Raw genomic sequence first — 27,189 nt, forward strand, 5'->3', positions numbered from 1 at the left:
AATCTGTCCATGCTCTGAGTTGATGCAGGAGATGTAGACATATCTCGGCAAACTTGCTCTGTTCAGTCCATCTTAATACACGCGTTGACTCGTGTCTTACGGAACTTTGGATCAGAGCCCAGCAATTGATTTCTTTTCATCTCACAATCACTTTACATTGTCATCGAATGAGACAACAGAAGCAGGAATCCGTCTAGGATTCACGCCTTGATGTCCTTCTTTTGCACTTTAGCAGTAGCTGCTTTGGCTCTGCACAACCTACCTAGTCTGAAGGCCAATCAATCTAGTCGTAACAGGCGACAAAGGTAGGACATTTACCAACAACCGTCGAATATCTGATGAATATCATCTCAGTATGTCGACTCTTTGCCCTGGAATCTCTTCTTCTAATTGGGACTGATCACCCCGACTCCAAATTCAAGCCATTGCAACGGTCATTCTCGGCTGTCATGTTGGTATCGAGAAAGTGCGTGAGCGTGTCACATGGACTCTAGGCCAGACCATATTCATACACAGCCTTCTTCCAATGGAGAAATAACCCTTTCATATCTGTTCAGGGATGGGTCTGGAAGAATACGCCGCCATTCTTCTTTGCAAGTTGCAGCTTGATGTCCTGGTCATCCCAGATGCCAGGTCATTTCAGGAAAATAGCAAGAGGTTGTAGATGATCTAAGAGCACTCTCTCTACACACAGCGAGTTTGCAACAAAATACTAAGACCATGGCTGGTGCATGAGACTACTGGAGTTAAACATGGGACAGAGATCTTCAGATCGTCCATCCATGTCCTTGCCACAATGTGCTTACTAGCGTTCTTGGACCAAGGAAGATGTAAGACGACTCGACTCCAGAGAGCGAGTCTGTTACTTCGGCTTATTGTACGTTCCCTTCAGACGATTTTGCGAGATAGCCTGCCGTGCTTGTAGCATCAGAGTCGTCTATCTGTGGGATTTCGAGGTCATTACCTAATCAGGAAGGCCGAAGGCTACGCGTAGCCCATGCGTCGCCCTTCGATGTAATCATTGAAGAATTCTAGATCCTCCATCCTTTTCGTATCTGTGGCGGATAATTTTCGACATCGCCCAAACATCACCAGGCTGGAGGTCATCGATGAGTTGCACACTCCTAGCTAAGCAGACGTAAAGGCAGCTATACCTGGTAGGCAAGACAGCAGATTCGACCATGATACTTCAAAGTCGACCGATATAAACCCCGGCCAACTCCATAACGATACTTCTACAACAAACAAAACCAACAACAATAACAAAACGACACCACAATCAAAATGTCAGGCTTAGTCTCTCGCACAGTCCTCACGTTCCAGCACAATGCCAAACTCTACAGTCTACCCACCTCGGTGCTGGCTGTCACTCCCTTTCCTTCCTTAGCAGAAGCCGACCGACAACTATTCAAGTCCGCGCCAGACGATGACTCGCTCGTCGTCGTCGTCACCAAAGAAACGATCTTCCACCCGCAGGGCGGCGGCCAGCCTTCAGATACAGGCTCCATGTCCTCGTCGTCGTCTGGGAACATTTTCTCGGTGCACGCGGTCCGCATGTCGGCCACAGATGAAGGCCGCGTCCTCCATCTCGGCCGTTTTCGTTCCGCAGACTCGACATCGACAACAAAGCCGGCGCCATCATTCGCCCTCGACGAACCCGTCACACAGAACCTCGACGTCGACAAGCGTGTTTTATATTCGCGGCTCCACACGGCCGGGCATGTTCTGGGCGCGGCTGTCCGACATCTGCTCGAAAGCCAGGTGCCAGGCTTCGACGAGCTCAAAGCGAGCCATTTCCCGGATAGTGCCGCGTGTGAATTTGCCGGCCTGATTGAGGGAAAGTGGAAAGACGAGATCCAAGCCAAGGTAGACGAGTACGTCGCCGCCGCGATGCCCGTTGAAGTGGATTTCTGGACCGACGAGGACTTCAGGGCCAATGGCCTCGAACGGCTCATTCCCAACGGCGAGGGCGTCAAGCTTGCACCCGGTGAGAAGTATCGTGTCGTCAAGATTGTCGGTGCAGAGGTATATCCTTGTGGTGGCACGCATGTCGACACCACCGAGCAGTGTGGCAAGGTCGGCGTGAGGAAGATTAGCAGGAGTAAAGGGACGAGTCGAGTGTCTTACAATGTCAGTTAGACAAAAGGTCTAGAATCTCAATGGAGAGGAGAGGGCTTTTCATGGCCATCGCATTTCTATTTGTCTGAATAGACGAAGCTCCGTCATCTCCGGAAGCTCGACTAGACCTCCCTTGACTTAAGTAGAATTTAATTTAGAGCATCCACATCTACGTGAAGAAGAGAAAGAGTCACTGCGGAACAGCCTTCAAAGCTTATTCTCCTTCTTCTTCTCATCCACCAGTCCCTTCGCAGCCTTCCACTCATAATGATGCGGGCCCTTGACCGGCTTGCCTGGTCCTTCCTCCCACTTCTCGTAGTTGTGCGAGCCAAAGTAATCCAGCTCCGCTTCCATGAACTGCGTCGGCAACACCGTTGAGCTGGAATACTTGTAATACTCCAACGTCGCGCTCAGGGAAGGCACATAAGCATCTGCCTCGACACTCTTGAGGACGACGTTCTTGAGCGAGGAGAACGAGTTGCCCAGTTCCTCTGCGATCTCACGGTTGGCAAGGAGGTTGTCGTCGTCGTGGTCCTCTCTAGCGTGCACACTGTCCAAGACGTCGGAGATGTGATCGGACTGGATGATACAGCCGCCACGCCAGATCTGCAGGATCTTGCGGTAGTCCAGATTCCACTTCTCCTGGCGGTCCATCTTCTTGAGAATGTGCAGGCCCTGGATGAAGGAACACATGAACGCGGCGTACAGCGCGAGTCTCAACTCCTCGATGAACGCGGGTAGGGCCTTTTCATGCGGGACTTCCAGTTTGATTATGGCTGGCTTGACGCCGTCGTTGAATACCTTGTTGACTGCCAGACGGCTCGCGGCGTCGGCGGAGCCGCAGCGGAACATGTGTGCTGACGCGATTGTCGGGGCAGGGACGTGAAGTCGGATGGCTTCTTCGTTGGTCCAGATTCCCGTTCCCTCGGAGTCATCTGCGTCCTGGACGACTTTGTCACGTACTTCGGAGAGGACGAAGCTACCATCGTCTTTCTTCGTGCGGTTGATATCCGCGCCAATGGAGACGAGAAAGTTATCACGTAGAGGTCCATCTTTATTCCATGACTCAAAGACGTCGGCGATCTTCTCGTACTTCATCTTTAGGCATTTGTTCATGATGAACCAGACCTCAGCAATGGCTGACATCATGCCCTGCTCGATACCGTTGTGGATCATCTTGACGTAGTGTCCACTTCCGTGAGGCCCGATAGGTGTGGTACATGCTCGACCCTGCTTGTCTTTGGCAGCGACTCGTTGCAAAAAGGGCATGACTTTCTTGAGGGTTTCTGCGTCACCGCCAGGGGACATGGACGGACCGTGTCTTGCGCTCTGGTAGCCGCCGCTCACACCGCAGCCGATATAGTGGATGCCATCGGGCTCGAGTTCGCGTTGTCGTCGCTCGGTAAATTTCCAGTACTCGTTCGAGCAGTCGAGGATGATGTCGCCCTTTTGCAGATGTGGCCGGAGGTCCTTGAGCACAGCGTCACCAGCGCCACCGTGTGGAATGCTGAAGACGAAGAGCTTTGGTTCGTTGCCGGATGCCAGGCTCTCACACATCTCCTTGTAGTCTTTCTGAGCGTGTATGCTTTTGTCCAGACCAGTATCTGTGGCTTCTTGCTGTAGTTTCTTGACGTTCTCGTCGCCTGAAGTTGGGCATGGTCAGTCTGGGGTTGACGTTCTTCGTTGACGTGTGCCATACTAGGATCATAATAGAATACCTCAACGCCATGCTCGGCGTATAGTAGAGACATCATCCCGCCCATGCTCCCCGTGCCACACATGCCAAGCTATACCAAGCATTAGTGAAAGGTCATTGTTTGTGCCCTGAGATCTTGAGACTACAGTATCTCACCCTAAACCGCCCAGTGGCTGATGCAACAATTCATTGTCAACAGGTACGTACCTTTTTGAATTCTAGTCCATCACCTTGCCCCATCTTGTCCAATCTGGTTGTGAGATCTCCTCTGAACCGGTGAAGTTGTTGTCGTTGATGGACTTGTAGATTCCGGGGATGAACAATGAATGTTTCGAACAACTGCCAGTGCTCTTGAACTTATTACGCCTTAAAGACAACGTCAGCTAATTATGAGGAATCTGATCTCATCCGTAACTTCCGCGTCGAGATGAAGCATTTGGTGATTCCGAGTCTCTTGCAACTTTCCTGACGCGCATCTGACGTCACCCTCAAAGCATGAACGAAACGATTCAAACAATTCGGCTATTGATATTCCGCTTTCCACAGCGACGACGACAACGTAATATTCATCATCACTCAAAAGAGGGTCCATCAAGACAATTTTATCGATACAGCATCTTCACTGTCAGCAGGAGGACCACAAGCCGAACCTCGTAACCACGAAAGTCGCCGAACCCTGTGGTGTTTACGATGGCCACCTTCAAGGGCCAAAAAATCCCGATATGTTATGCCTCATGCTCAATAGGACATGACGAAAATCACACACTCCCCAAGAAGCTGAAGGCAATTGCGGCTGCGGGATTCGATGCCATTGAACTTTCCATGCCAGATATTCTGACCTACGGTCGACAAATCCCAGAGAGTGGTGCAGAAATCGATCCAAAGGACTACGCCACACTACGGTCAGTCGGACAGAGAATCGGCGAACTGTGCAAGAAAGAAGGACTCAAAATCCTAATCTTGCAGCCCTTCGCCAACTTCGAAGGTTGGCCCAAAGGCAGCAAGGAGCGGGAGGATGCTTGGGAACGGGCTAAGGGATGGATGAGTATCATGGAAGCGACGGGAACGGACATGATGCAGGTAGGTCATGGCTATTCAACCGCACCGTGCTGGATGGTAGTGTTGACAAGCCGACCCAGATTGGTTCTTCGGATGCCGAAGGCATATCTTCGAATTTCGACGACCTGGCTGCAGAGTTGGCTGAACTCGCCGATATCTTTGCAGAGAAAGGCTTCCGAATCGCATACGAGAATTGGTGCTGGGCCACTCATGCACCAACTTGGAAGGATGTCTGGGAGATTGTGAAAAGGGCGAATCGACCGAACCTCGGATTATGCCTTGACACATTCCAAAGCGCAGGGGGTGAATGGGGCAGTCCAGTCACGAAGTCAGGGCTGATTGAAGACGTCGACAAGGACGAGCTCGACAGAAAATGGAAGTCCAGTTGCGAAGAACTCTCCAAGACTGTTCCTCCAGGGAAGATCTTCTTCTTGCAGATCTCCGATGCATACAAGATGGATCCACCATTACCAGATAAGCCCGACGAAAGTGGTCTGCGACCTCGGGGTCAATGGAGTCATGACTACCGCCCGGTTCCATACGACGGGGGATATCTGCCTGTTGAGGACTTCACAAAGGCGGTACTCGGGACAGGGTTTCGAGGTTGGCTTTCGGTCGAGGTGTTCGATGGCAAAGGACCGGAGAAATATGGTGACGACTTGCAACCGTATGCAAAACAAGCCTGCAGCTCATTGCAGAAATTACTGGATCAGGCTGGAGCAGAGGACTGATGGATACTTGGCCGATGGGAATACCAGGGACATGGCTGGACAAGTCGACGAGTACAAGGCTGGGTTCTGGTCAATATCCGTACCTTTGTGTCTTTACGAAGGATGTGCTGTCAGCTCCGACGTTGCAGCAAGCACAATCTGGGGCTGGGCAAGCAGAAACTTCATAGCCTGTGCGACGGTGTTCCAGTCCAGAAGCAGGACGGGACAGGTGCTTGTAGTGGTATGACCGTTTCGAGTTCTATGCAGTGAAACATCCTGCCACGCTGCTGCAAGTGGTGTATGTTGCACAACAGACAATGTCTCCAGTCGTACCTGCACCTGTCTAAGATGAGCAACAAACCGGCCAAGCTTCCAACCTGTCGATACCTGTCAATTCCGTTTACTAGCTTTATTGGAAGAAGTCTGTCTTGACTCTAATAGATGCCCTGGCCAAGTTAGAAGGAAAAGCCACCCGGTGCGGAAAGGATGTACCCAGTGGTATCTGCTCAACCGCAAAGATAAGAGATTTGTATTCCCGGTTTAATGAGGTCAGCAGCACAGATCAGTACTACTTGTGTAGTAAGCCTCAATGCGGTCGGTGTCAACAAAAGTTCCTTCACATGAAGGACGCCGAGCTGTCAAGCGAGCAGGATCGGGACTTGCCGGATTCTGTTGTGTTCTACCCATATAAGCATCCTAGCCAAGTTTGGCCGAGAGACAGATATTATGCAGTGAACCTACTTTCATGTAACGTGGAACTTTCCGGCTTTCGAGTCGTTGTGACAGCAACTGTGGTTGGTTTGTCAAGCATATCGGCCCGAGTGCACAGACAGCGATTATTGAGGAGCTGGCATTGCAGGCCTGCTAGGCGGTGGAACATCGTCTGTGTTCCCAGGAACGATGTCAAGTGTTCCGGTCATCGATTGGCACAAGGCCGTTGATGGCTGAGCACTGTGCCAAACGTAAGATGGGGCTTGCTGAGGGCATTCAGATTAAAACGCGACGTGGACGCGTTCACCCTAGGCCGCACCGGCGAGACTTCGATGGCGTGTATGCATGAGCAGGCATGACGGAAGTCGGTGGAGAATACAATTCCGTAGTAGGGACAGTAACACGTCAATAAGGTTCAGTGCTTTATGATTACAATGAGACAGCTCGAGAGAGGATGGCTCATGAACCGCGTCAAGAGTTATTAATTTAAAAGAGTGGTAGGTGAGTGGCCTGGGGGACTTGGTGGGAAAAAAAGGTGACTTTTCCTGGCCGAGGTTGAGATCGGCGGCTATACCGGATACTATATTAGTATCCTGCCGCTTTACCGAATGTGGTTTGGCGCTCTAATTTCCGGAATCCTTTTCACTACCTTTTGTTGAACCTCAATTTCCTTCTCTACCGACTCGCCGACTTTTCTTCCTGTGCTTCCTCAGTCTTCAGCGAATGTCTTCTTCACGTTCTCCGCTATCAGTGTTTCAGCCTGCACTGGCGTCACGTTAGCCCACTTCTTGTGCAGCCTCTTTGATCACTGATGAAGATCCTGGTTTATGGTTATCGCTATCCTGCCTCGCCCATCTCGCTCGCTTCCGGGACCCACGGGAAGCCTACTTCCATGTCAACCTTGTAGCGCAAACAGTCACCAATTTCCATAATAATGTCAACAAGAGAAGGGTTGACGATCATTGATGCTTACGGGCATAATAGTATTGTTTGCTGCCTGTGGAGGATGGTCTTTCCGAAGACATCGACATCATCCAAGATCCTATGGTGCGTTTTTATCAAAGCGTGTGTGCTCGAACCCTACCCTTGCCGATCAGTGTCTTCCAACGTCCGCCCAAAATTTTTCATGGCGTTCTTCGTGATGCCTCTGCCAATAGGACCTTCGCCTTCAGTCTCGGACACTTGGGATGCTGTATGTGGCTTTCTTGTGGCTTCCGTCAACTGTGCCTGATCTATTCAGATCCCGGAAGCGTTCATCAAAAAGTCCCCACTACGCAGACTACCCAAAGGAACCTGCTTACCATGGGCTGGGTATGCTGCGGTATACTCTGCACCCTCGATTCCTCCAAGACACGAACGCGGGCCAAAGACACATTCAACGGTAAGTCGGCGCCGATGTGATCCCTGCTTGTGTCCCATACCAGCATAAGCTCGATCCTTCGCTGGTAAAAGTACTAGTACCCAGCGTTTGTCTTGCTTTGGCATATGTCTTGTATATCATTGTATCGCGCCCTCCTACCAGTCTCCCACCTCTTCGCACCTTCCCCAGGAACTTGTCAATCTGTTATTTCGGCTGTTAGCGAGTTCACCCCGGCCCTTGCCAGTATATTCATGCGTTGAAATCCACTGTCTTGTCCTCAATGTCCAAACAATGCCATGGGCTAAAGTGACGATCCCTCCGCATCATTCTCAGCAGGATTCCGACAACATGCCTCACAGGATGGAGAAGGGAACCCAGAATCAAGCTAAGCCTCCAGGTCCGCCACCTGGTGGACCACCTGGCCCTCCAGGAGGGTGGCTTTGTCAGCGGATGTCAAGGTCGCAGGAGATCCTTTTCAACATCATGGTGGCATTTCTCCAATTGATACCACAATCGACCTTGACCACCGTCTTTCCCGTCAGCAGGGATATTGCAAAGTCGTTCGCAATAGCCAATCCATCAGTCCTGCCATGGCTCGTCGCCGCCTACGCGTCATCTTTTGGCACTTTTATTCTGGTGGGAGGAAGACTGGGAGACATCTTCGGGCACAAGACCATGGTGTTGATCGGATATTCGTTCCTTGGCTTTTGGAGTGTCGTTGTGGGTCTGAGTCACTATGCTGGTTATGAAGTGTTCTTCATTGCCAGAGCCTTCCAAGGTATCGGTTCCAGTCTGATGGTTCCGAACGGACTGGCGCTCTTAGGACGAACTTATCCACCCGGCTCGAAACAGAAGGTTGTTTCCTTTACGATCTTCGGACTTTGTGCGCCTGTTGGTGCTTACTTAGGCATGATTTTTGGTGCCCTCTTCACAAAGTTCGCGACATGGCATTGGAGCTTCTATACTCTAGCCATCGTATGTGGTCTCTTGGCCATCTCTGCAAAAATGGTGCTGATCTCACCTCCACCGACTCCAAAACAAATGCGACCAGCCAAAGACAAACTTCGAGACATGGACTGGCTTGGTGCACTGACAGGTGTTGGCGGGCTGATTTGTGTTCAAGTTTCCCTTGTCTCTGCCCCTGCCGCGGGGTGGAGTACTCAGTACATCTTCATGCTTTTGATCATTGGCGTTCTGCTCATTGCCTTCTTCATCATCACGGAGTTGAAGATTGCAGAGCAGCCACTTGTGCCGTTCAAAATGCTGAAAGCAGAAGTCGGCTTTGTCTTGGGAGCTGTCGCTTGTGGCTGGGCAACTTTCGGCATCTGGACCTGGTTCTTGTGGAAGTACCTACTGGGTATCAAGCATGACAGTCCGCTGGGTGCCGCCGTTCGTGTCGTGCCTATTGTCCCCGTCGCATTGGTCGCTTCGATATTGACCGCTTGGATGATGCGAAAGTGTCGACCTTCGTGGACTCTATTCTGGGCTCTGGTCGCATTTACCATGGGACCCCTCCTCCTGGCCATTGATGCAAACGTTGACCGAACTTCATACTGGAGCTGGACATTCTCCTCGCTGCTGATCATGCCACTTGGCATGGATATGAGTATGCCAGCAGCCACATTCATCATGTCCAACTTTTTCCCTCCTCAACAGCAGGGTATCGCTGGAAGCCTGATCAGCACTACCATCAACTATTCCATATCTCTTGGTCTCGGACTTGCGTCGACTGTTGAGGTCCACGTCAACAATCATGGTCGTGATCCAATGGCCGGCATTCGAGGTGGATGGTTCATGGGTGTGGGACTTGGTGGATTGGGTGTCCTTATCTGTGTTGCCTTTGTTGTTAGATCCATCTTCTATCCTGCGCCGCAGCTGCCGAAAGGTCCCCCTGGTCCTCCACCTACGGCAGGAGGCCCACCCATGCATATGACACCTCAAACATCACCAACCCGAGGCACACGCACCAACACCGTCTCAAGTCTTGCAACAACAATGGTGGCGGAAAGCGTTAGTGCTCTAAGCCCGAAACACCCCGATCTCGAAGCATTCAAGTCGTTCAACTTCGGCACGCCTACAGTGAGGTCTCCTAAAACACCAGCCCAAGTATCACCACGGACGACAACAGATACCAACCAGTCTTCTCCGTCCTGGCCGGGACACGGTTCCTATCCAGCCAGATCATCGTCAAAGCCAAAGAACACGCCTGAGAAGAATGCCCACCAACACAGCGACAGCACGACACCTCTGCGCTCCCGAGCAAACTCTCAGACTGATCTAGCTGGTCATCCTGCTCAAACCCCAACGTCCCCTCTTTCACATACGATACCCTTACCTACCGAGTTAGAAGCCGCTTATCGCGGGCGTGGAAGTTGGGAGAGCGAAGACGACGGACGTGACCGCGAGGAATTCTGGGCCTCGAAAAGCCAGACCCCACCTTCGTGGCAGTTCCACGCTCATGCTCAAAGCTTCCCGTCGCACGGGAAGGATGTTGACGGTTTCGACGTGAACAATCGGCCTGTGATGCTGAGGACCATGAGGGGCGGTAAGCATTTTCTGGGCTGATCATTCCTTTTGTGGAGAAAGGCTGATTAGCATAGACGAGTCTCGATGTACTACATTGTGCGGACTTGACCAATATATCGCCGATCGAGGCATTCCCATATGAATGCATGCGGACTTCGCTCACCACTTCCTTTATACGGTAGTGGTAGCGGTCCTGTACGAATGGAAGGACGGGATATGGCTCGGCAGTATGGTCTCCATATTCGATGATACCCTTTATGATTTTTCCTCTTTGACGACTTTTTTTGTACAAACAATCGATGGACGGACGGCGCTTTGGGTGCGTGATGGATGAATGGATCGATCAACAACAACTAGGGCCTGATCTGGGAACGGTTTGCAGCACCCCCGGGATGATTGACCCGGATATTGGGATTTGGAATTGATATGGGAGGGAGGAGAATACTGGAGTTTGTTGGTTGATGAACGGGCCCGAAATCCAGAACAACAGAAATTACCCAGGTAGAGACCAATGTCTAATGTTATTCACGACTGCAAAAATCACCATTTTGAGAACTGCTTTCTTCGAAAACCCCTCGCGAACGCCTGACCATGAACATGGACCGTTGCGGCCTTGAAAAAAGCGCATCCCGACTTGCTTCCACTCCACACCACAACATACCACACCATACATGACAACACTCAACATACTGAAAAGTACCTAGGTACCCGTCCCATCGGGTCCATCAATAACTCGCATTTCCACCTTCGAAGCCTTCAAGACTTCATGCTTTCGTGCCTTGGCCTTGGCCTCCTTCTCAATCTCAATCTCGAAATCTCCAGTACAGCTTCCTCTCGACCCGTTCCGTTCTTTCGACCCTCACTCCGAGTCCTCTTCCCCTATTCGTCCCCTTTGCATGTGCATGTCCATTGCCGCGATCATCCTGCCCTTGTCTTGCTGCTGCTGCTGCTGCTGCTGCTGCTGTATTTTTTCTCTCCTCGCGCTCGCGCTCAAGCTCACGCTCACGCTCACGCTCTCGTCGTTGCTTCTCCTTCTCCCTCTCCTTCTCCTCGACGCACAACAGCTTGAAGTGATCCCTCTCGCGTCTCGCTCTCACGACGCCCTCCTGCGCCCCATCGACCTTGTCCTGCAGACCTTTAATCTCGCGCGCCTTGTCTCGGAGACGGGTCTGCCAATCTTCGAGCGAGGCTTTGGCTCGGTCGAGTTTGTCTTGGGCTCTCGAAAGAGTGACGTCGTTATTCTTCTTCGGATTTCTTTCTGCGCTTGGAAAGGGAGGCTGACGAGTGTCGTTTTCGGGAGTGACGACGAGATTGTTGTTGTTGTTGTTGTTGTTGTTGATCAGGATGCCAGCGCGCCGGTTGTGGTTGTGCTCGTGGTCATGACGGTCGTGACGACGGCGATTCTGGGGCCCTCCGTGGCCGTGGCGGTGCCCGTGATCACCGTCATCATCGTCGTGGTGGTGATGGCGGCGCTGGAACATTCTGGCCTTACTGTCCTTTTCTTGTCTCGGGGATTGATGACTCCTTCTTCTTCTTCTTCTGACGGTGGTGGTGGTGGTGATACTTGATGGTCCTGGTTTTGGTCCGGTGTGCCGGTATGTTTGTTTATTGGAAAGAAACAAGATGTTCACGGGTATGCAAAAGAAAGCAGAACACATCGGAGACACCCTTTCTCTCTTGAAGTGACTCGAAGTGAAGCAAGGCAGTTTCCCGAGTCACTGCTTGGATTGGTGGGCAGCTCAGCTGTGTGCAAGAAGAGGCGGAGACATACTTGCAGAAGAGATGCACTCAAGGTGAATACTAGTATTTATGGCTTGCCACCCTCACTGCCCATGGCATGGTCACTATGCTTTCTGCAATATGATGGTGATGCTTTGCATTGTGTCTTTTCTCTCTCACACACACAGTCTCTCTTTATCTACGGACAAAGAAGCGAAGGCAACGTACCCGTGCATTTTCGGCCTCGCGAAAAGAGACCTAGCAAACAGCAAGCAAGACACATCGTGTTGTCTGAAGCAAATTGGCCGTTGTGGCGGTGATCGGATGAAACACAGTCTTAGTATGTAACAAGGGTCGGCTTCTTCTGAACAATCCAGACTATGGTACAGTAGTACTCCATATAACCACGGCCATTGTTTAGCCTGATTGCTCCCACAAATCATGCTCAATACATTTTCAAGCCCGAAACAACGGAGGAAAGACCCTTGACAACAGTACGGGACGGAAACAAACAATTCTCTGTCATGCTGCCATGTCCGTCATGAACATGTATCCACCGCTTTCTTTGCCCCAGCTACGATGCTGCCTTTCGCAACGATCAAAACTCCGAAGGAAAGCAAAGCAGCCGCAGTAGCCGCAGTCAGCTTGGAGTTAAGACGACAAAGACCGCAGCCTTGCAGAAGCAGCCTTGTCAGAAATGGCCCGAGATGGAATGGTGGCACGGCGAATCACCGTGGCTTACGCCTCGTGAGCCAATAAGGAACGGCATCAATCTGTCCGCAAAGTCCGTGATTCTCGTCCGTGGAGTTGCATATTGTGAAATAGTGCCGCGTGCTGACGGTCGCACCAGTATATAACTGCGAGGATGAATATGATACAAGGCCTTCTTCAACCAGCAGAGTAAGTGGGAGCCCGAAAATATTGCCTCTTCGGAACAAGCCGATATCGCGGCAATGGTCGAGTTCGGATTCGAAACAACGGGTGATGATGTCGTTGCAGCCTTCCCTGGAACGCTCAAGGGCAAAAGAAGTACGTCTCTCTGACTGACATGGTGAAGTAGTTGTCTGCTGACAGAGGTAGTACTCATAACAGGTCCCAGCTGGGGGAGCATTGGTTCCGAAACAGCCATCACTTTGGCAAAAGGACCTCCGGCCATGATTGTCTTGCTTGGTCGAGACATAGAAAAGATCCAGCCTGTGATAGACAAGGTCCAGGAAATTGACCCGGGCGTCGTCACAAAATTCGTCCCAGTCCACCTTGACTCCCTCAGGAGCGTGCGCCACAGTGCTCAGCAGATCCTCGACGATGACAGTATTCCAAAGATCGATACATTGATCAACAATGCCGGAATAATGGCTTGTCCATATTCGAAGACCGAGGATGGTATCGAAAGACAGTTTGCGACAAACCGTGTCGGCCACTTTCTTCTGACGAACCTGCTCATGCCAAAGCTCCTGGCTGCCGGTCCAAAGTGCCAGAGTTATCAATGTATCAAGTTATGGCAATGTCTTGTCTGACGTGTTGGAGGATCCCAATTTCAACGAGGGCGAGGAGTACAACTCTTTCATCTCATATGGCCAAAGCAAAACTGCCAACGTCCTGATGGCCGTAGGCTTGAACAGCCGCCTGCAAGGCAAGGGATTGAAAGCGTTCGCCCTAGATCCTGGAAGTCAGTCTATAGCCTTTTATGTCTGGAAAAAACTTACATATCGCAGGTGTACCAAGTAACCTTCGTCGTTTCATGACTCCAGACACAATAAAAGAAGGAATGGAGGTCATCTCAAAGAGTGCTGCCGTGATGCCACAACGGAAGACGCAGCAGCAAGGCTGTGCGATCACAATACGTGCAGTCATCGATCCGGATCTTACAGGTGAGTCCAGCCGGCGAGGGTTGCTGGGGCCCAGTTGCTCAGCTAAAGATACAATAGTCGACGGGAGTATCTTCCTCTCGGATACTCAAGTGACGTCCGATCCGAAAGTGGTGGCTTCGTATTCCTTGGACGTGTCGAACACCGACCGGGTGTGGAGGATGAGCGAGCAGCTGGTCGGACAAAGGTTCGAGTTCTGAGCACGATGAAGCTAATCAAAAGGGGAGAGACTGGATCTCACGGGCCAGAAGAGTCCGACGTGGGCGGCTCAGAGGACTTCAGATCGTCGACCCAGCCAAGGAAGTCTCTGTTGTCGTTCGTCAAGCGACTGTACTCCAACAGGAGTCTGGCAACGTAGATCTGCATGTCAACCTTTCTGAGAACTTTCCCAGCCCATTCGCTACCCGCTCTTGCAATCTCCTCGGCTTCGACATCGTGGCCCTCAAACATACCATTTGATCCGCAGATATCCTCGCCACAGCCTACAAAGTAGGACAGGACAGCGTAATAGTCTGTAAAGCGATTGTTCATAGGCACAAAATGCTTCCATGCGACGAGTCTGGAATCGTGCCATTCGCGATACAAGGTTGCTTTGATAGGCACAGATTTGCTCAGTAGGAAGGAGCGGTATCGACCAGAGAAAGAGTTGCCGTCAATATCAGGAAGAAACTTGGAAGCGTATTGATCCGCCAAGCTCATGGTTCCAACAACTTCGTATTCGTCCGACAGATACCAACATTGGCTGTTCTCCGTGGGAATGTCGCAGAACAAATCCGTGAAAGAGACATCGTTGTGCTTGTTGAGCCATGATCCAAGGTTTTTCTGCAAGTCGTTGCGCAGTGAAGACAGCGCGGACTGTTGCTGCAAAGGCGTGAAGATGCGGTCGCTGGTCTCGTCCGCAAGGGAGTATTTCGTGCCGTTGGTCAAAGCGACAAATCGGTGGCGATGGAAGTTGGGCCAGTTCAAAGCATTGTGCCGTCCACCAGTAGCAGTGCCTCGCCACGTTGCTTTCCCACTCTTCAATGACCAATCATGAGGGTCCTGAGAGTCGAACCGTTCCTCGCCGTTCCAGGCCATGGGAGCGGGCATGAGGATGTCGTTATTGACAGCGAACTTCGAGCCACCAAACATTGGTAGCAGATCTACACTGGTCGATGCAGAGAGCGGACTGACAAGAGCCCCGTGGAACGCGCCAATGCTCGAATCCTGACACAAGTCCGAAGCAAGGGTCCAATTGCCGACAAAGGCTCCAGTCATGAAGCTCTGTTCCTGAGGCCGGTCAGTCTTTGGGACCGTTGCCAGATGAAGCATATTAGGCTCCATTCGCAATGGGCTGTCTGGCGCACATGCTGCTCGAGCAAAGGACAATGGTGCCGATCTGAACCATTCAGTCTCCGAATGGGGCTGACCTGGCTCTTCGGCTTCGGACCAGCCGTCCATCACATTCGTGACTCGTTCCGGGTCGGCAATGACTCGATGATTGCTTGCTTCGGCCAGTCGAGTGCTGATGTCCTCAAACGGGACCATGATTCTAGGCTCATCCATCGCATTGAGTGGGATGATCATATCGGGAAGCATGTGCGCGACTTCGTTGATCAAGTTGGCCCATATGACATGCCAAAACCAGTCGGTGTCTGCTTCGGCCTTGTTCTGGCGTATTCGGACGTGCATACCAAGATCGCGGGCCTTTGAACGAATATCGAGAGGTGACAGGCTCCAGAAGGGTTCGAGGTCGTGATGAATCTGGTCAAAGAAATCTTCGATGATGATGGCATCATTTGCTGTCGCATATTCCCACCACTTATCAAAGCCTGGAGGTGGGTGTCTGCCACGTCGCAAACGATAAGCTTTTGCAGCATCTTCCAAGGTCCTCGTTTGTTTAGCAACCAGCTCAGTGAAGGTGTTGTTTGCGTCTACGATGAGCTGAGATATTGTGGCGAAGTTCGCATCAAGCTCAGCAGAGTTTGTCAGCCCTGTTTTCGACGCGGATTGCCACCATGATTTCGGGGAATTGGTGCTTTCGACAATGGATTCCTCTGACTGATATTGATATGACACCGAGGCGCCCTTAGTGCCGTGAGCTTTGGTCAGCTCGCCCGAGTGGAAATACGAGAGCGACTCGAACAAAATGACGACAATGACGGCGCAGACCACAAGATGCACACGATTCAGTCGATGCATGCTGAACACCGATGCAGGAAGTAGCCCTCTGCCAGATCGCTCAGCTGGTGGTCGCTGTCATAAAGATCGTGAAGTTGGCCCGTGGTGGTCAGAGAGGGGTCGTATGGACACAATTCACCTAGTGCGAGTCTTCAGCAGGACCAATGCTATATTTGAAAAAGGACCACCCTCGATAGAGACAAAGCGAGGGGCCTGGTGGTGCCCGGAGCCGAAACTTTATCTTGCCGGTATGTGACCTTGTCAAATTGGCCGGGACGGTGATCAGGACCAACCGGACCAAAAGATCTCCTGATGGTGTATCAATATACGAGGTCCATGTCCACCGTGCTGACCTCAATCTTCGCGCGCTGAGGTGATCCCTGTGCAATTTGTTGTCACAATACGGAGTGATTAACTGCAGTGACTCGCTGATTATTGCTGAGGAGTTTTGTCGACAGCCTCTAAGCCACCTGGTATTCTTCAGCCGGGAAAAGAAATCGATAGTGGCATCATGTGGATGATGGTGGTTGGAAGTGGAACCTGGAGAAGGCACGACCGCCACTGATGCCGCCATCATCCGGGCTCTCACTGACTCTAGCACGTGTCTAGGACTCTAGATACCCTAAGATACCCTAAGGTACCCTAAGGTCACTCTCACTAGGTAGTTAAACCCCTTACGAAGCACATCTCCCTGGGTGAGGTCCCGGCTCCCGAGGCTCCCTAAGGTACCTTAGGTGGTTAGACTAGGCACACTAACTCAGGCTACTAGGCTAGGTGCTAGGCACGTCCAGAGCCTAAGCTGCCTCAAAATTCAACTCCGAAATTTGGACATCTGGCGAAATAGTCAGGGGCCACATCGTTTCGTTCACTTTATCGCTCGTTCATTACCAGCGTCGGTCGTTTTATCTCAAACACACTCAGATAATTTCACAAGGATGAGCCTCTTTGTCGCAGACTTCGATCTTCCAACCTCGGCAATTCACATGGTGTGACACCGAGTCGACTTGCTGGCTTTGCCCGTCTTGCCCTCGAACAATTCCCACCACGACGAGCCGATATCTCACCAAGACATCTCATCTCGGTCAATGCCCTTCCCATCTCTCGGCTGGCACGTGAACGTGCATTGGCGAATTCTGCTGCTCCTCTTCGTGGCCGTCATCTCATCATACTCCATTTTCAACGCCTCACCCCATCTCAAAGATGGCCTGCACTATATTATCCCAGCATCGTCATCGTCGTCGTGTCAAGCTAGCCACGAAACCACTCTGACTCGACCGCATCTCGTGAAACCTGCCGGCTTTAAAGTGATAGGCATGGTATTTTATGGCCGGCGAGACCGAAGTCAGATCCTTCACTGCTTCCTGATGCACAACCTTGTCGAAAATGGAGGCTGGCTCGACGAAGTCCACTGGATCCGAAACACCGATAACGAGCATGACTTGCACTATTTGGACGAGATTCTCACCCAAAGCGACCGATACAAACAAGTTTTCCAGGAAAAGACAAAGGACCAGGGATACAGCGACGCGTGGTCGAAACTCGAGCCCGGCCACATCTATGTCAAGATTGACGACGACTTGATCTGGATGGCCGACGACGCGATCCCAAGGATTGTCATCACCAAAATCGAGCATCCCGAATACCTCGTTGTCTCAGCTAACATGATCAATTCGCCGTTGCTAGGCTGGCTACACTATCGCATGGGCGCCGTGCATCCCTATTTACCTGAGATCTCCCCCGAAGACGACTCAGCAGCAACTGTTGACCAGACTCCGCCAGACATTAGGGCCGTCGAACGGGTGTCTTGGAAACACGCCGATCACCCCATCTGGCAAGGACCAGAGGGCTACACCTTCCGACATGACGAAAAGCCACCGCGCGAAGGCCACAGATGGCTTCGACTTCCAGAGACGCCAGAGACCAGGACGCCACAGCTCCGTCGCACGCCTATGATCAACACCACCTATGAGACATGGGGCAATGGACTCCAGTCCTGGGCTATCGCCGCTCAACACCACTACTCTTTCCTCGAAAACCTGCACGACGACAATCTTCATCTATACAAGTTCGCCCCCAATGCGAAACCATGGATAACCGACTACGACCGACTCAGCATCAATTTCATCGCCATCAACTCGACCGAGATCTTGAGTCACCTACCTATTCCAGAGGATGTCGTGGACGAAGAGTGGCTTACGGTGACACTGCCTAGATCCATCGGGAAGAGCGTCGCTGTCGATACTCACGCTTTAGGTGTGCACTTCAGCTTCTTCTTCCAAGGAGAGCTTACATCAACAGATCTGCTGGGCAGATATCTTGATTACGCGGAGGACAACGTGTGTCACAAAGGGTGAAGATGTATGAAGAAGAAATGAAAATAACGCAGATTCCAATTTTACCCACCAACGGATGCATGACACTAGTATATTGTACAAAAACAGGAATTCTTGTGTATGAGAACGGGATGGAAACAGACGATTCTACAGCTAAGCAAATTCATATCGAAGGAACCTCGAAGACCCGCGTAAGAGCTCCAACTCACTCCCAATGGCATACTGATACACGACATATCTGTCCAGAAATCATAATACATCATAAACTGGGATTCATCTTTCGAAAACCCGGCCCATTAAGCTTTCTTTGACCTTGCTCCGTGTCGACGTCTTGCTGGACTGGGATGAGTTACTGGTATTGACCCGTGCAGACGAGACGCTCGATCTGGTCATGTCACCATGCTCACCACCTACTGGTTGTCTATTCCTGGTCACCGGCATGTTGTTGCTTCGCTGAATAGGACCTGCCGGCCTGGTCGTCAATTCTTGTTCCAGCGCAGGCTCGGCATCATTGTCCATCCTCGCTCTTCGACGCTGGGCAGCACTGCTAGATTCAGGGCCGTCACCAACCAAACAAACATCGAAATCAGTTCCGAGATCCAGTTCAATCCGCGGAGGAGAACTCGAGGTTTGGCTGAACGCCGTCGTGCTCGTGACAGACCTCCGAGGCGGAAAAGGGTCGGTACCGGATGCGCACGTCCTGACTGGCCTGTTCGCGCGATGACGAAAGTTCTTCATCATCATCTCTTGGTCTGCCAACTGCTTGGAGCGCACCTTGAATCTCAGTAGCAGCTCCTGGTGGAATTCTCTCTTCTCGGCGAGAGTCAGGAATTGCAAGAGAAGATAGGTTGACCGCTTGACTACGAGCTTGGGGGACTGAGCACCTCGTGGCAGTTGAAACGGTAGGAGATCGAAGGTGTTGGGGTCAGGAGTTCCTTGCCGATCAGGTCCAGTGCGCAAGATGCGTACGGGGAAAACCTTGTCATCCGAGCGAGACAGACATAAGGAAAGACAATTGTCATAATTTCGATGACAGTTGCATCTCTTTAGATCGATGCGAATGCTGGTATCGAGCTCGACGTACATGATCGCGAACGTTTGTTTTCCGCGCTTGTCGGCCAGCCGAGTAAACATTACTACTGCCGAGGACTTGATGTTGTCTGCTTCCCAGCCGTCGCCTACACGACTGATGGTTGTGCTTGGCCCAATGGATTCCACAAAGCTACTCTGGGGCGAGTATGGGCTGTGAGTGCTGGAAGATTCCACAGGCGAGCCTGCCGCCAAGGAGTCGGGCGGTGAAGGCAATGTAATAGGTTCTTGCCAAAGCTGGATGCGCGCTCTGCAGTCCAGGTCAGCGGCGTCTTTGTGAAACTGGCAGGTGATGTTGGACTGGTCATGTGAGACAGCGTATCCGGTCAAGGCTGTTTGAAAGGCGAAAACATCATCCATGGACTTGAACCTGTACAAGGTCTCTTCGTTCCGCCAAAATACTGCCAGCTCGAAGCATGGCCTTTTCATGGTGGGCAGAGCATAACGTGGGATGAGCCTGTCTTCTCCGGTGTATACTGTCTGAGGGACAATGACATTGCGGCCGTCCGGCATGGTCGTCTCAAGCACAATGCGAAAATTGTTCGTCGACTGACGGAAGACCGTCAAAGATTCCGAGGATTGGGGGTTGGTCGAATCGAGTAAGAGTCTCAATAGCTCTTGTTCGTTGGCTCTTGCCAATGTGGGATCCAGCTGTGATGCACTTTCCTCCTCCCTCGGGGGAGGCCAGACCAAGAACAACGAGTCGGGAAGGTCCATTAGTTCTTCATCACTGTACGATATGATCTCGGTGCCCCTCACTCGAAGAAGTATAGCTTGCTCTACCTGACTGACGGCACGTTGGTAGTAAAAGCCAGGACACGCGTTGAGGTAGCCCCGGCTGCCCTTGATCCAACCCAGAAGCCAGCGCGTTTTCAAAAGAGACAAGTATTTCTCCGGTGTTTGCTCCTTTCCTTCAGCGCTCTGCTCGAAGTGGATAAGCAGAGCGTCGAACGCTTTGCTGAGGAGGATTTCTCCGTCATTAGAAGCGGGAGCCGAGACTGTCGCTGCTTGCTCAAACCTGGCTTGAATTGCCTCGCTGGCGTGATGCGTATCCCGGGATCCCAACGAACTGGGTGGCGCATGGCCGGCCAGGGCTCCAAGCCAATGGGCATAGAACTCTCGAATCTCTGATTGGATGTCTGTGCTCAGGGCAATGTTCCTCTTCGAGATGTCGAGCAGGTCATCAACCTTAGCATCAAGGTTGGTCAGGAGATTGATGCTCAACCTGTCAATGACAAGTTTGATCTTGGTTGCATGCATATGAATGCGGTGCCGAAGGGCCTCAATCTTCTGGTCTTGTTGTGTTACATGCCAAGCGGCATTCTCGACAAAGTTGCTCGACTTCGACAGCAACTTCTTGTGGTCTTTGAGAAATTCTTGACACTCGTCGAGAGTCTCTTCGAAGTTGCCAACCATCTGACGGCGCTCTTTCTCAAAGTCATCTGAGCGAGGGTCATGAGCACCCTGCTGAGACGCGAGGACGCCATTGTCGTAACGTGCGGCTGCATCGTTGAGCGATGTCCCGAGCTTTTCGAGGAGCTTCCGGAAGTCTTGTATCTCTTTGACGAAGTTTCTGAGACGATAATCTGCAGGAACCTATAGTCAGAAAGGATCCAATTCGAAGCGAATGAACAGCACTTACCTGCCCGATTCTCTTGGACGCAAATAATTTCATAGATGGTCTTAGCAATTCTGATGCCGGCGACGACGTCGCTGCACCCGACACCGAAAGACATCACATCGGATGACTAATAAGCGAGGTTCCTGGACTGGTGTGACTGGAATCACGATCGCCCAAGCAGGCATAGCCTGGCTTAGGCGAGAATCAGTGAAATACGTCGCTACAGTATTTCATGAAACATTGAGAAGTCCAACAGCAATACATGTAGGAAGAAGGAATGGCGATGATATTGACTCAGATGTGACTTGTCTCTCAGGACCACAAGCCATCTGTTGTCCCACACGACATGTCTCACCGTCTGCAAGCCACGGCGGCTTCGCCTGTTCTGAAAAGGCGACCAGTTCGCAATACCATTTGTCCCATGGAAACGCCATCAGGCTGAGCCTCGCGTCGATTGGCCGCGAACCACCGTCATGCGCCTTCCATCCACTCCAAAGCTGCCTCGCTTCCACAGAGCTCGGTTGCCTTCTGCTAGCCTTGTCACACATTGCATGCGGAGTTGGTCTGCACTGCCCTTTGAGACGAATCATGAGGCTCTAGTGGGTGATGGAGTTGCCTCACTCGTCCCTTGGCTTCTGGTCAGGCATTCTTCGAGGTCCAGTGTTCCCCTATCGCAGCCAGCCACATTCAGTAGAAAGAGCGTACCGATTCTGCCTCGCCCTGCTCGCCCCAGCGACCAGGAATCCCGTGGTTCCAGCATCAAACTCTTCTACTTACTGCTTCCCACATGCCTAAGGGGTTCTTTCTTGTCTCCCTCAAGAGTACACAGACAGATTGGAGTGGCTCTACACAATGCCTCTCACTGCTAACGAAGAAGCGCTTCTCAGCAACCCAACAGCTGAGGATATTGATCCTCTCCACCAGAGACTCGATATCTCCCCTTCCAACAATGTCAAAATTGGGAAATGGACAATCGTCGCCTTAATCCTTAACAGGACCATTGGGTCCGGGATATTCCTCACGCCGCATAGGATTCTGGCTGGCACAGGTTGCGTGGGTGGTGCCCTCTTTCTATGGGTATTGGGAGCTCTCTTCTCGATGTGCGCCTTGTATGTTTGGTTGGAGTGCGGGCTGTCGATGCCTCAAAGGACCGTTAGGGGTGAGACGGAGCCCCGTGGTGTGCCTCGATCAGGTGGCGAAAAGAATTTTGTAAGTTCTTCCTTTCGTGTGTTGCTATAGCTCTAATGCAGTGATCCAGCTTGAATTCATGTTCCCAAATGACAGAGCAAGGTTGCCTCATATAAGGACCACATGTGCGTTTAGCATCATGTTTATACTGATGTATAATCTCAGCGGGTTCGTCCCAGGATAAGTCCAACGTGCTTGACGCTCTCAAGCTGACTACTCTAGAAACGCGATCTCGTTTGGCATACAAGTACTGGTCGCGTGCGGCGCCTATGACCCTGCAAACGGCGACGCACCTGACAAGGGCAAAGTTGCCGGAATTGCAATCGGCGGTCTCACGTTTGTCGTTGTGGTCCACATGTTCTCTCGTCGAGGCGGCATTCTGATCAACAATGCATTCGCCATTGTCAAGGTCATGCTTCTTCTCGTCATCGTTGGCCTCGGAATCGCCAAAGCTGCCGGCGCCTTTCCAGGCCCAGAGAAGGCGCCACTAAATAACTTCACCAAAGACGTTTTTGTCACAAATAGGACGGACCCGACCAGCTGGTCGAATTCGCTGATCCTCTGCATGTACACGTACTCTGGGTTTGAGCAGCCGTTCTATGTTAGTCCCCCTTCATGTCGAATCATGTCATCTTACTCAGGTGTAGTCAGGTCCTCGCAGAGACGAAGAGCCCACGAAGATATTTCCCCAAATACACCGTCCTAGCACTCGGTATCGCAGCTGTCCTATTCATGCTTGTCAACATCGCTTATGTGAGTGGTGGGCTCCTGAGACGCAAGCTGTAGCTGACTTGCACTTGCTAGCTTCTGGCCGTGCCCAAAAATGAGATTATCCCTGCCAAAGCAGGCGATATCCCTCACAGTATCGACATGGCAACCTTGTTTTTCGAGCATTTGTTCCAGGACCAGAATCAAGCCAGGCGGGCCATGGCTGCTCTTATCGCTATTTCGATCTTCGGCAATCTGATTGTCATGACCTTCACTGCTGCCCGCGTCAAGCAAGAGATTGCCAAAGAAGGTATTCTGCCAAAATCGCTTATCATTGCCACTTCGTACACTACCCCGTGGGGACTGTGGAAGAGGTATATCCGGCGCGGTGCAGTACGGCCGGAGGACTTGGAGCAGGCTCCTACTGTAGCGTTCGTGTTGCACTGGTTTACCTCGATCTTACTGGTGCTGGTAACGCTACCAATTGGAGATCCTCGCAAAGCGTATTCGGCCCTGGTCTCACTGTACTCCTACACGATTGTGACGCTGATTGGGCTCTGGGTATCCAGTGGCTTACTGCTCGTCAAGCTCAGGAAGCAACGTTGGCATTGGCAAGAGCGGCGTCGATATCGCCCATGGCTGAGTCCTGCACACGCCATCATCTACACCATCGCAAGCGCTTTCATGCTCATCCTGGCTTTTGTACCTCCAGCAAAGGGCTCTCCATTCCATGCCAGCGTCACGGGGTTCCAGTGGTTTCTTGTGCCTACCATAGGAATCACTGCTCCCCTGTGGGGAGTCCTGTGGTACTGGGGTCTCCTGCTCTATGAGAAATTCACAGATCTCCAGCTTGTGGTCAATCGCACCCCCTTCTGGATGAAGGATCCGGACTGTCCTTCGGAATATGTACAACAGGCGGAAATCATTGATCACACCTGGCAGATACGGCCAAGAAGTTTAGGAGAAAAGAACTCGGCCGGAACGGGACAAAGAGAAGCAGATGCCCTTGAGGATTGATCGCGAAGACGGCGGCAATGGTGGTCCTTTTGGGCGACGGCAACGAAGAGGTGGAAGCACAATGATTGATGGCAGGGTTGTCGTTCTCTCGTTGAACCTGACCATCATATCAACGCCATCATACAAACATTGTACCATAGTAAAGGCCGGTAAGCGATCCAATGATGGACCCTGCTTTACTGTGGTGTTTGATCTGGATCTCAACCCCACCAAAATCCAGCAAAATCTCCGGAAAAACCAATGTCCAATTGTCGGCCCCTCAACTGCGCAATCGGAGCAGTGTTTGGTTTTTTCCATAGCTAAACTTACTGTATGAGTCGAAATGCCTCAACTGCAAACGTGAACTGAATCGTTCGTTCTCAAAAGCACAGCTACATTCCCTCTTCCCTCTTCCTCAGCGCAATGCGCACTTGACCCAGCTTACAACCTTTTCTTCCTATCTTCACTTTCATTTCTTCCGTCCGCCTCTCCTCTCCTCTCCGCCATACCGATTGTCACCATGCCTGTCACCCTTGTACTTGGCTCCCAATGGGGCGACGAGGGTAAAGGCAAACTCGTGGACATTCTCGCTTCATCGGCCTCGATGGTCTGTCGCGCCGCTGGTGGCAACAACGCCGGACACACAATAGTCGTCAACGACGTCACCTATGACTTCCACATCCTCCCTTCAGGCCTGATCAACCCATCCTGCAACATCAACCTCATTGGCACTGGCTGCGTTGTACACATTCCGAGCTTCTTCAAGGAGTTGAAAGCACTAGAGGAGAAGGGACTGCAAGGCGTCCGGGACCGCATCCTCATAAGCGATCGAGCGCACGTCTGTTTCGACCTGCACGGAGTCGTCGATGGCGCGGCAGAGGACAAGAGCAAGAGCATCGAAGGAGGGAAGGGCATGATCGGCACCACGCGTAAAGGCATCGGCCCGTGCTACAGCGACAAAGTTGCCCGTCGCGGTGTGACGTTTTGGATGCTTGTCAACGAGGAACAACGGTGGGAGAAACGCCTGCGCGACCTGGAAGCCAACTATCGCAAATTGTACGGCGACGCCGCGCTACAGGGCTACGACGTCGAGGAAGAGATCAAGAAGCTGCGCGGCTTCCGTGGCGAATTGCAACAGTACGTCGTCAGCCAGACACCATTGCTGGCGCAGGCAGTCGGACGAAAAGGCGTCGCGACAGCCAGTTCGAATGGTGCAGACGCGGCTCAGACGCCCAACATCTTGATCGAAGGCGCCAATGCTCTGCTCCTCGACATCGATCACGGTACCTACCCGTTCGTCACGTCCAGTAACACCGGACTCGGCGGCGTCTTCACGGGCCTGGCAGGCTTGAGCCCGCAATCGCTTTCCGCGCCCGGCAGCAACATCGTCGGCGTGGTCAAAGCCTACACGACGCGAGTCGGCTCAGGGCCCTTCCCGACCGAACTCGATGCCAAGATCTCCCCCGTCGACGCCGACTACGGCGAGCGGTTACAGCGCGTCGGCCGCGAATTCGGCGTGACCACGGGCCGGAAACGACGATGCGGCTGGCTCGATCTCGTGCTGGTCAAATACTCGGCGGCCGTCAACTGCTACACGCAGCTGAACCTGACCAAGCTCGACGTGCTGGATGACTTTGACGAGATCAGGGTGGCCACCGGTTACGAGGTCGACGGTCGGGTTTTGGACGATTTCCCCGCAGACCTGGACGCCATGGAGAGGCTGAAGATTGTATACAAGACGTTCCCCGGCTGGCAGACGAGTACGACCGGTTGCAAGTCGTTCGAGAGTCTTCCCAAGCAGGCTAGAGAGTACGTCGAGTATATTGAGCAGGAGGTCGGCATCCCCGTCAAGTGGATCGGCACAGGTATGTTCAGCTTTGACGATTTTCTCCCCCGGAAAACATTCTTCTTGATTACTGACTGATATTCCTATGAAGGCCCTCGTCGAGAAGACATGATTCTGAGGTAATCCGGCTTAAGGGGATACCAATTTCATTGAAGAGAGGTCGAATTCTTACCTAGGTAGGTATGGACACCAATTTGGCTTTGATAGAGAAAACGCACTGTTACAGGCATTATTGTGGGTGGGAAGTCCTCTAGCATGCAAGAAAGGTAGAGCCACTACGGAGTAGGCTCCCATGATAGAATTGTCATGCAACATGACCTACACACTTGCTATGGTTCTGACAGTTGACCTTGCGGTGTTTAAGCCCTCCGCCCAGGCTATGCCAGTCCGATGATGTCCCGCGCAACTAGACCTTCCAAGTTCAACTCCACGCTGAATAGATTGGGGGTATCACTCGCATTGTATTGCTTCGCTTCGCTTCCTCTTCTTTCTCCAAGAGCTGAATTTACAAGACCGCAACGACGCCCGCAATCGCAATCACCGCCGCGGCAAAGCTGCCCACCTGTCGCTGCTCGGAAGCCGCATTTCCTGTAGCTGACGCCGCAGATTCGCCGGCCGAATTCGTTGCAGAGGCACCTGCGCCGGATGTCGGACTAGTCCCGGCGGATGTGACGATTGTGCTGCCGTCGACGACGGTCGTGTAGACGAATGAACCTGAAGGGGTAGTGGTTGTGGCGGCAGACGTTGCGGTGTAAGGTGCTAGATTTTGCCGGGCCAGAATTAGCCAAGTGGTCTATCAGGGTAAGGGAAGAGAGGAGGAGAGAAGCGAAGCGAAGCGAGGGGGGAGGGGCAGGATAATATGAACTAGAACAGTACGTACCGACACTAGACCCGGCGGATGAGCACGTTGCGATGAACGCGGATTGGGCGGCGGATTTGTTGGTACTGGTGCATAAGCTGTTGATGGCTTTCTGTACGTCGGTGGCTTCGTCGCCACAGAGGGAGGAGAAGTCGGTCGGGTTGTCTTGAGTGTTGACTGCGCTTAGGAGGCACGCGGGTGGAACGTCTGCTAGTGCGCGTACGGCGAAGAGGAATGTTGGGAGGAGGACGAGGGAGGGCTTCATGATGGTTTTGGTATTGACTCGTAAGGATGAAAACGTGCAAGCAGAGCTCGTAAGATCGATTGGGGTAGGTCTGGAGGTGTGGAGGGTTGTTAAGGCGCAGGCAACGTTGCGCGAAGAACGAGCAGGTTTTTGTGGGAAAAGGAACTGGTATGTTTAAGAGAGTGACTGGAATGGACACAAAGGAGTGTGTGTGTACAAGGAAGAAAAAACAACGCTGTGTTTTGTTTGGTAGTGGTACAAAAACAGACCGGACGGGGCAACCAAGAGAGGGTGATTCAAATTGAAAGAATATGAAGCTGAAATGAATTGGATGTTTCCTGCCCCCTGAATCTGGAGGGAGTCTGGGGAAGACAAGCC

General features: G+C 52.0%; 12 protein-coding genes across 13 annotated transcripts; 7 read left to right on the top strand and 5 right to left on the bottom strand.

The window, feature by feature from the left end:
• The first annotated feature begins 1,069 nt into the window (after positions 1 to 1,069).
• PV05_08544 (uncharacterized protein) lies at positions 1,070 to 2,302 on the top strand. Its single transcript, XM_013458066.1, has one exon. The coding sequence runs from the start codon at positions 1,285 to 1,287 to the stop codon at positions 2,137 to 2,139; it is 855 nt and encodes a 284-aa protein (XP_013313520.1). The 5' UTR covers positions 1,070 to 1,284; the 3' UTR covers positions 2,140 to 2,302.
• PV05_08545 (6-phosphogluconate dehydrogenase (decarboxylating)) lies at positions 2,204 to 4,222 on the bottom strand. Its single transcript, XM_013458067.1, has 3 exons — positions 4,022 to 4,222; positions 3,818 to 3,905; positions 2,204 to 3,761 (listed from the first exon to the last, which is right to left on the bottom strand). The coding sequence occupies exons 1-3, from the start codon at positions 4,052 to 4,054 to the stop codon at positions 2,326 to 2,328; spliced, it is 1,557 nt and encodes a 518-aa protein (XP_013313521.1). The 5' UTR covers positions 4,055 to 4,222; the 3' UTR covers positions 2,204 to 2,325.
• On the top strand, positions 3,994 to 5,863 carry PV05_08546. Of its 2 annotated transcripts, XM_013458068.1 has the most exons (3): positions 3,994 to 4,013; positions 4,121 to 4,894; positions 4,954 to 5,863. In XM_013458068.1, the coding sequence occupies exons 2-3, from the start codon at positions 4,505 to 4,507 to the stop codon at positions 5,602 to 5,604; spliced, it is 1,041 nt and encodes a 346-aa protein (XP_013313522.1). In that variant the 5' UTR covers positions 3,994 to 4,013; positions 4,121 to 4,504; the 3' UTR covers positions 5,605 to 5,863. The 2 variants fall into 2 exon arrangements, with proteins under 2 accessions (XP_013313522.1, XP_013313523.1); XM_013458069.1 differs by lacking the exon at positions 3,994 to 4,013 and having other exon boundaries at positions 4,083 to 4,894.
• A 1,907-nt stretch (positions 5,864 to 7,770) lies between these two features.
• On the top strand, positions 7,771 to 10,712 carry PV05_08547 (uncharacterized protein). The gene is made up of 2 exons (XM_013458070.1): positions 7,771 to 10,199; positions 10,255 to 10,712. Exons 1-2 carry the CDS (start codon positions 7,946 to 7,948, stop codon positions 10,320 to 10,322), a joined length of 2,322 nt encoding a protein of 773 aa, XP_013313524.1. The 5' UTR covers positions 7,771 to 7,945; the 3' UTR covers positions 10,323 to 10,712.
• A 271-nt stretch (positions 10,713 to 10,983) lies between these two features.
• Positions 10,984 to 11,661, bottom strand: PV05_08548 (uncharacterized protein; the record flags this gene model as incomplete). The annotated part of the gene is made up of 1 exon (XM_013458071.1): positions 10,984 to 11,661. The coding sequence occupies one exon, from the start codon at positions 11,659 to 11,661 to the stop codon at positions 10,984 to 10,986; it is 678 nt and encodes a 225-aa protein (XP_013313525.1).
• Positions 11,662 to 11,994: 333 nt separating this feature from the next.
• Positions 11,995 to 16,157, bottom strand: PV05_08549 (uncharacterized protein). Its single transcript, XM_013458072.1, has 2 exons — positions 13,606 to 16,157; positions 11,995 to 13,555 (listed from the first exon to the last, which is right to left on the bottom strand). The coding sequence occupies exon 1, from the start codon at positions 15,946 to 15,948 to the stop codon at positions 14,005 to 14,007; it is 1,944 nt and encodes a 647-aa protein (XP_013313526.1). The 5' UTR covers positions 15,949 to 16,157; the 3' UTR covers positions 11,995 to 13,555; positions 13,606 to 14,004.
• Positions 12,853 to 13,967, top strand: PV05_08550 (uncharacterized protein; the record flags this gene model as incomplete). The annotated part of the gene is made up of 5 exons (XM_013458073.1): positions 12,853 to 12,928; positions 12,980 to 13,295; positions 13,351 to 13,568; positions 13,615 to 13,770; positions 13,828 to 13,967. 5 exons carry the CDS (start codon positions 12,853 to 12,855, stop codon positions 13,965 to 13,967), a joined length of 906 nt encoding a protein of 301 aa, XP_013313527.1.
• A 1,083-nt stretch (positions 16,158 to 17,240) lies between the features above and the next one.
• On the top strand, positions 17,241 to 18,281 carry PV05_08551 (uncharacterized protein; the record flags this gene model as incomplete). Its single annotated transcript, XM_013458074.1, has 1 exon — positions 17,241 to 18,281. One exon carries the CDS (start codon positions 17,241 to 17,243, stop codon positions 18,279 to 18,281), a length of 1,041 nt encoding a protein of 346 aa, XP_013313528.1.
• Positions 18,282 to 18,533: 252 nt separating this feature from the next.
• On the bottom strand, positions 18,534 to 21,085 carry PV05_08552 (uncharacterized protein; the record flags this gene model as incomplete). The annotated part of the gene is made up of 2 exons (XM_013458075.1): positions 18,534 to 20,935; positions 20,992 to 21,085. The coding sequence occupies 2 exons, from the start codon at positions 21,083 to 21,085 to the stop codon at positions 18,534 to 18,536; spliced, it is 2,496 nt and encodes an 831-aa protein (XP_013313529.1).
• Positions 21,086 to 21,822: 737 nt separating this feature from the next.
• On the top strand, positions 21,823 to 23,883 carry PV05_08553 (uncharacterized protein; the record flags this gene model as incomplete). The annotated part of the gene is made up of 5 exons (XM_013458076.1): positions 21,823 to 22,179; positions 22,229 to 22,326; positions 22,381 to 22,759; positions 22,810 to 22,911; positions 22,963 to 23,883. 5 exons carry the CDS (start codon positions 21,823 to 21,825, stop codon positions 23,881 to 23,883), a joined length of 1,857 nt encoding a protein of 618 aa, XP_013313530.1.
• A 316-nt stretch (positions 23,884 to 24,199) lies between these two features.
• Positions 24,200 to 26,196, top strand: PV05_08554 (adenylosuccinate synthase). Its single transcript, XM_013458077.1, has 2 exons — positions 24,200 to 25,727; positions 25,800 to 26,196. Exons 1-2 carry the CDS (start codon positions 24,383 to 24,385, stop codon positions 25,829 to 25,831), a joined length of 1,377 nt encoding a protein of 458 aa, XP_013313531.1. The 5' UTR covers positions 24,200 to 24,382; the 3' UTR covers positions 25,832 to 26,196.
• Positions 25,921 to 27,129, bottom strand: PV05_08555 (uncharacterized protein). Its single transcript, XM_013458078.1, has 2 exons — positions 26,589 to 27,129; positions 25,921 to 26,467 (listed from the first exon to the last, which is right to left on the bottom strand). The coding sequence occupies exons 1-2, from the start codon at positions 26,830 to 26,832 to the stop codon at positions 26,214 to 26,216; spliced, it is 498 nt and encodes a 165-aa protein (XP_013313532.1). The 5' UTR covers positions 26,833 to 27,129; the 3' UTR covers positions 25,921 to 26,213.
• Between the last annotated feature and the right edge of the window lie 60 nt (positions 27,130 to 27,189).

Source organism: Exophiala xenobiotica (assembly GCF_000835505.1).
Source record: "Exophiala xenobiotica strain CBS 118157 unplaced genomic scaffold supercont1.5, whole genome shotgun sequence".
Classification (NCBI taxonomy): domain Eukaryota; kingdom Fungi; phylum Ascomycota; class Eurotiomycetes; order Chaetothyriales; family Herpotrichiellaceae; genus Exophiala; species Exophiala xenobiotica.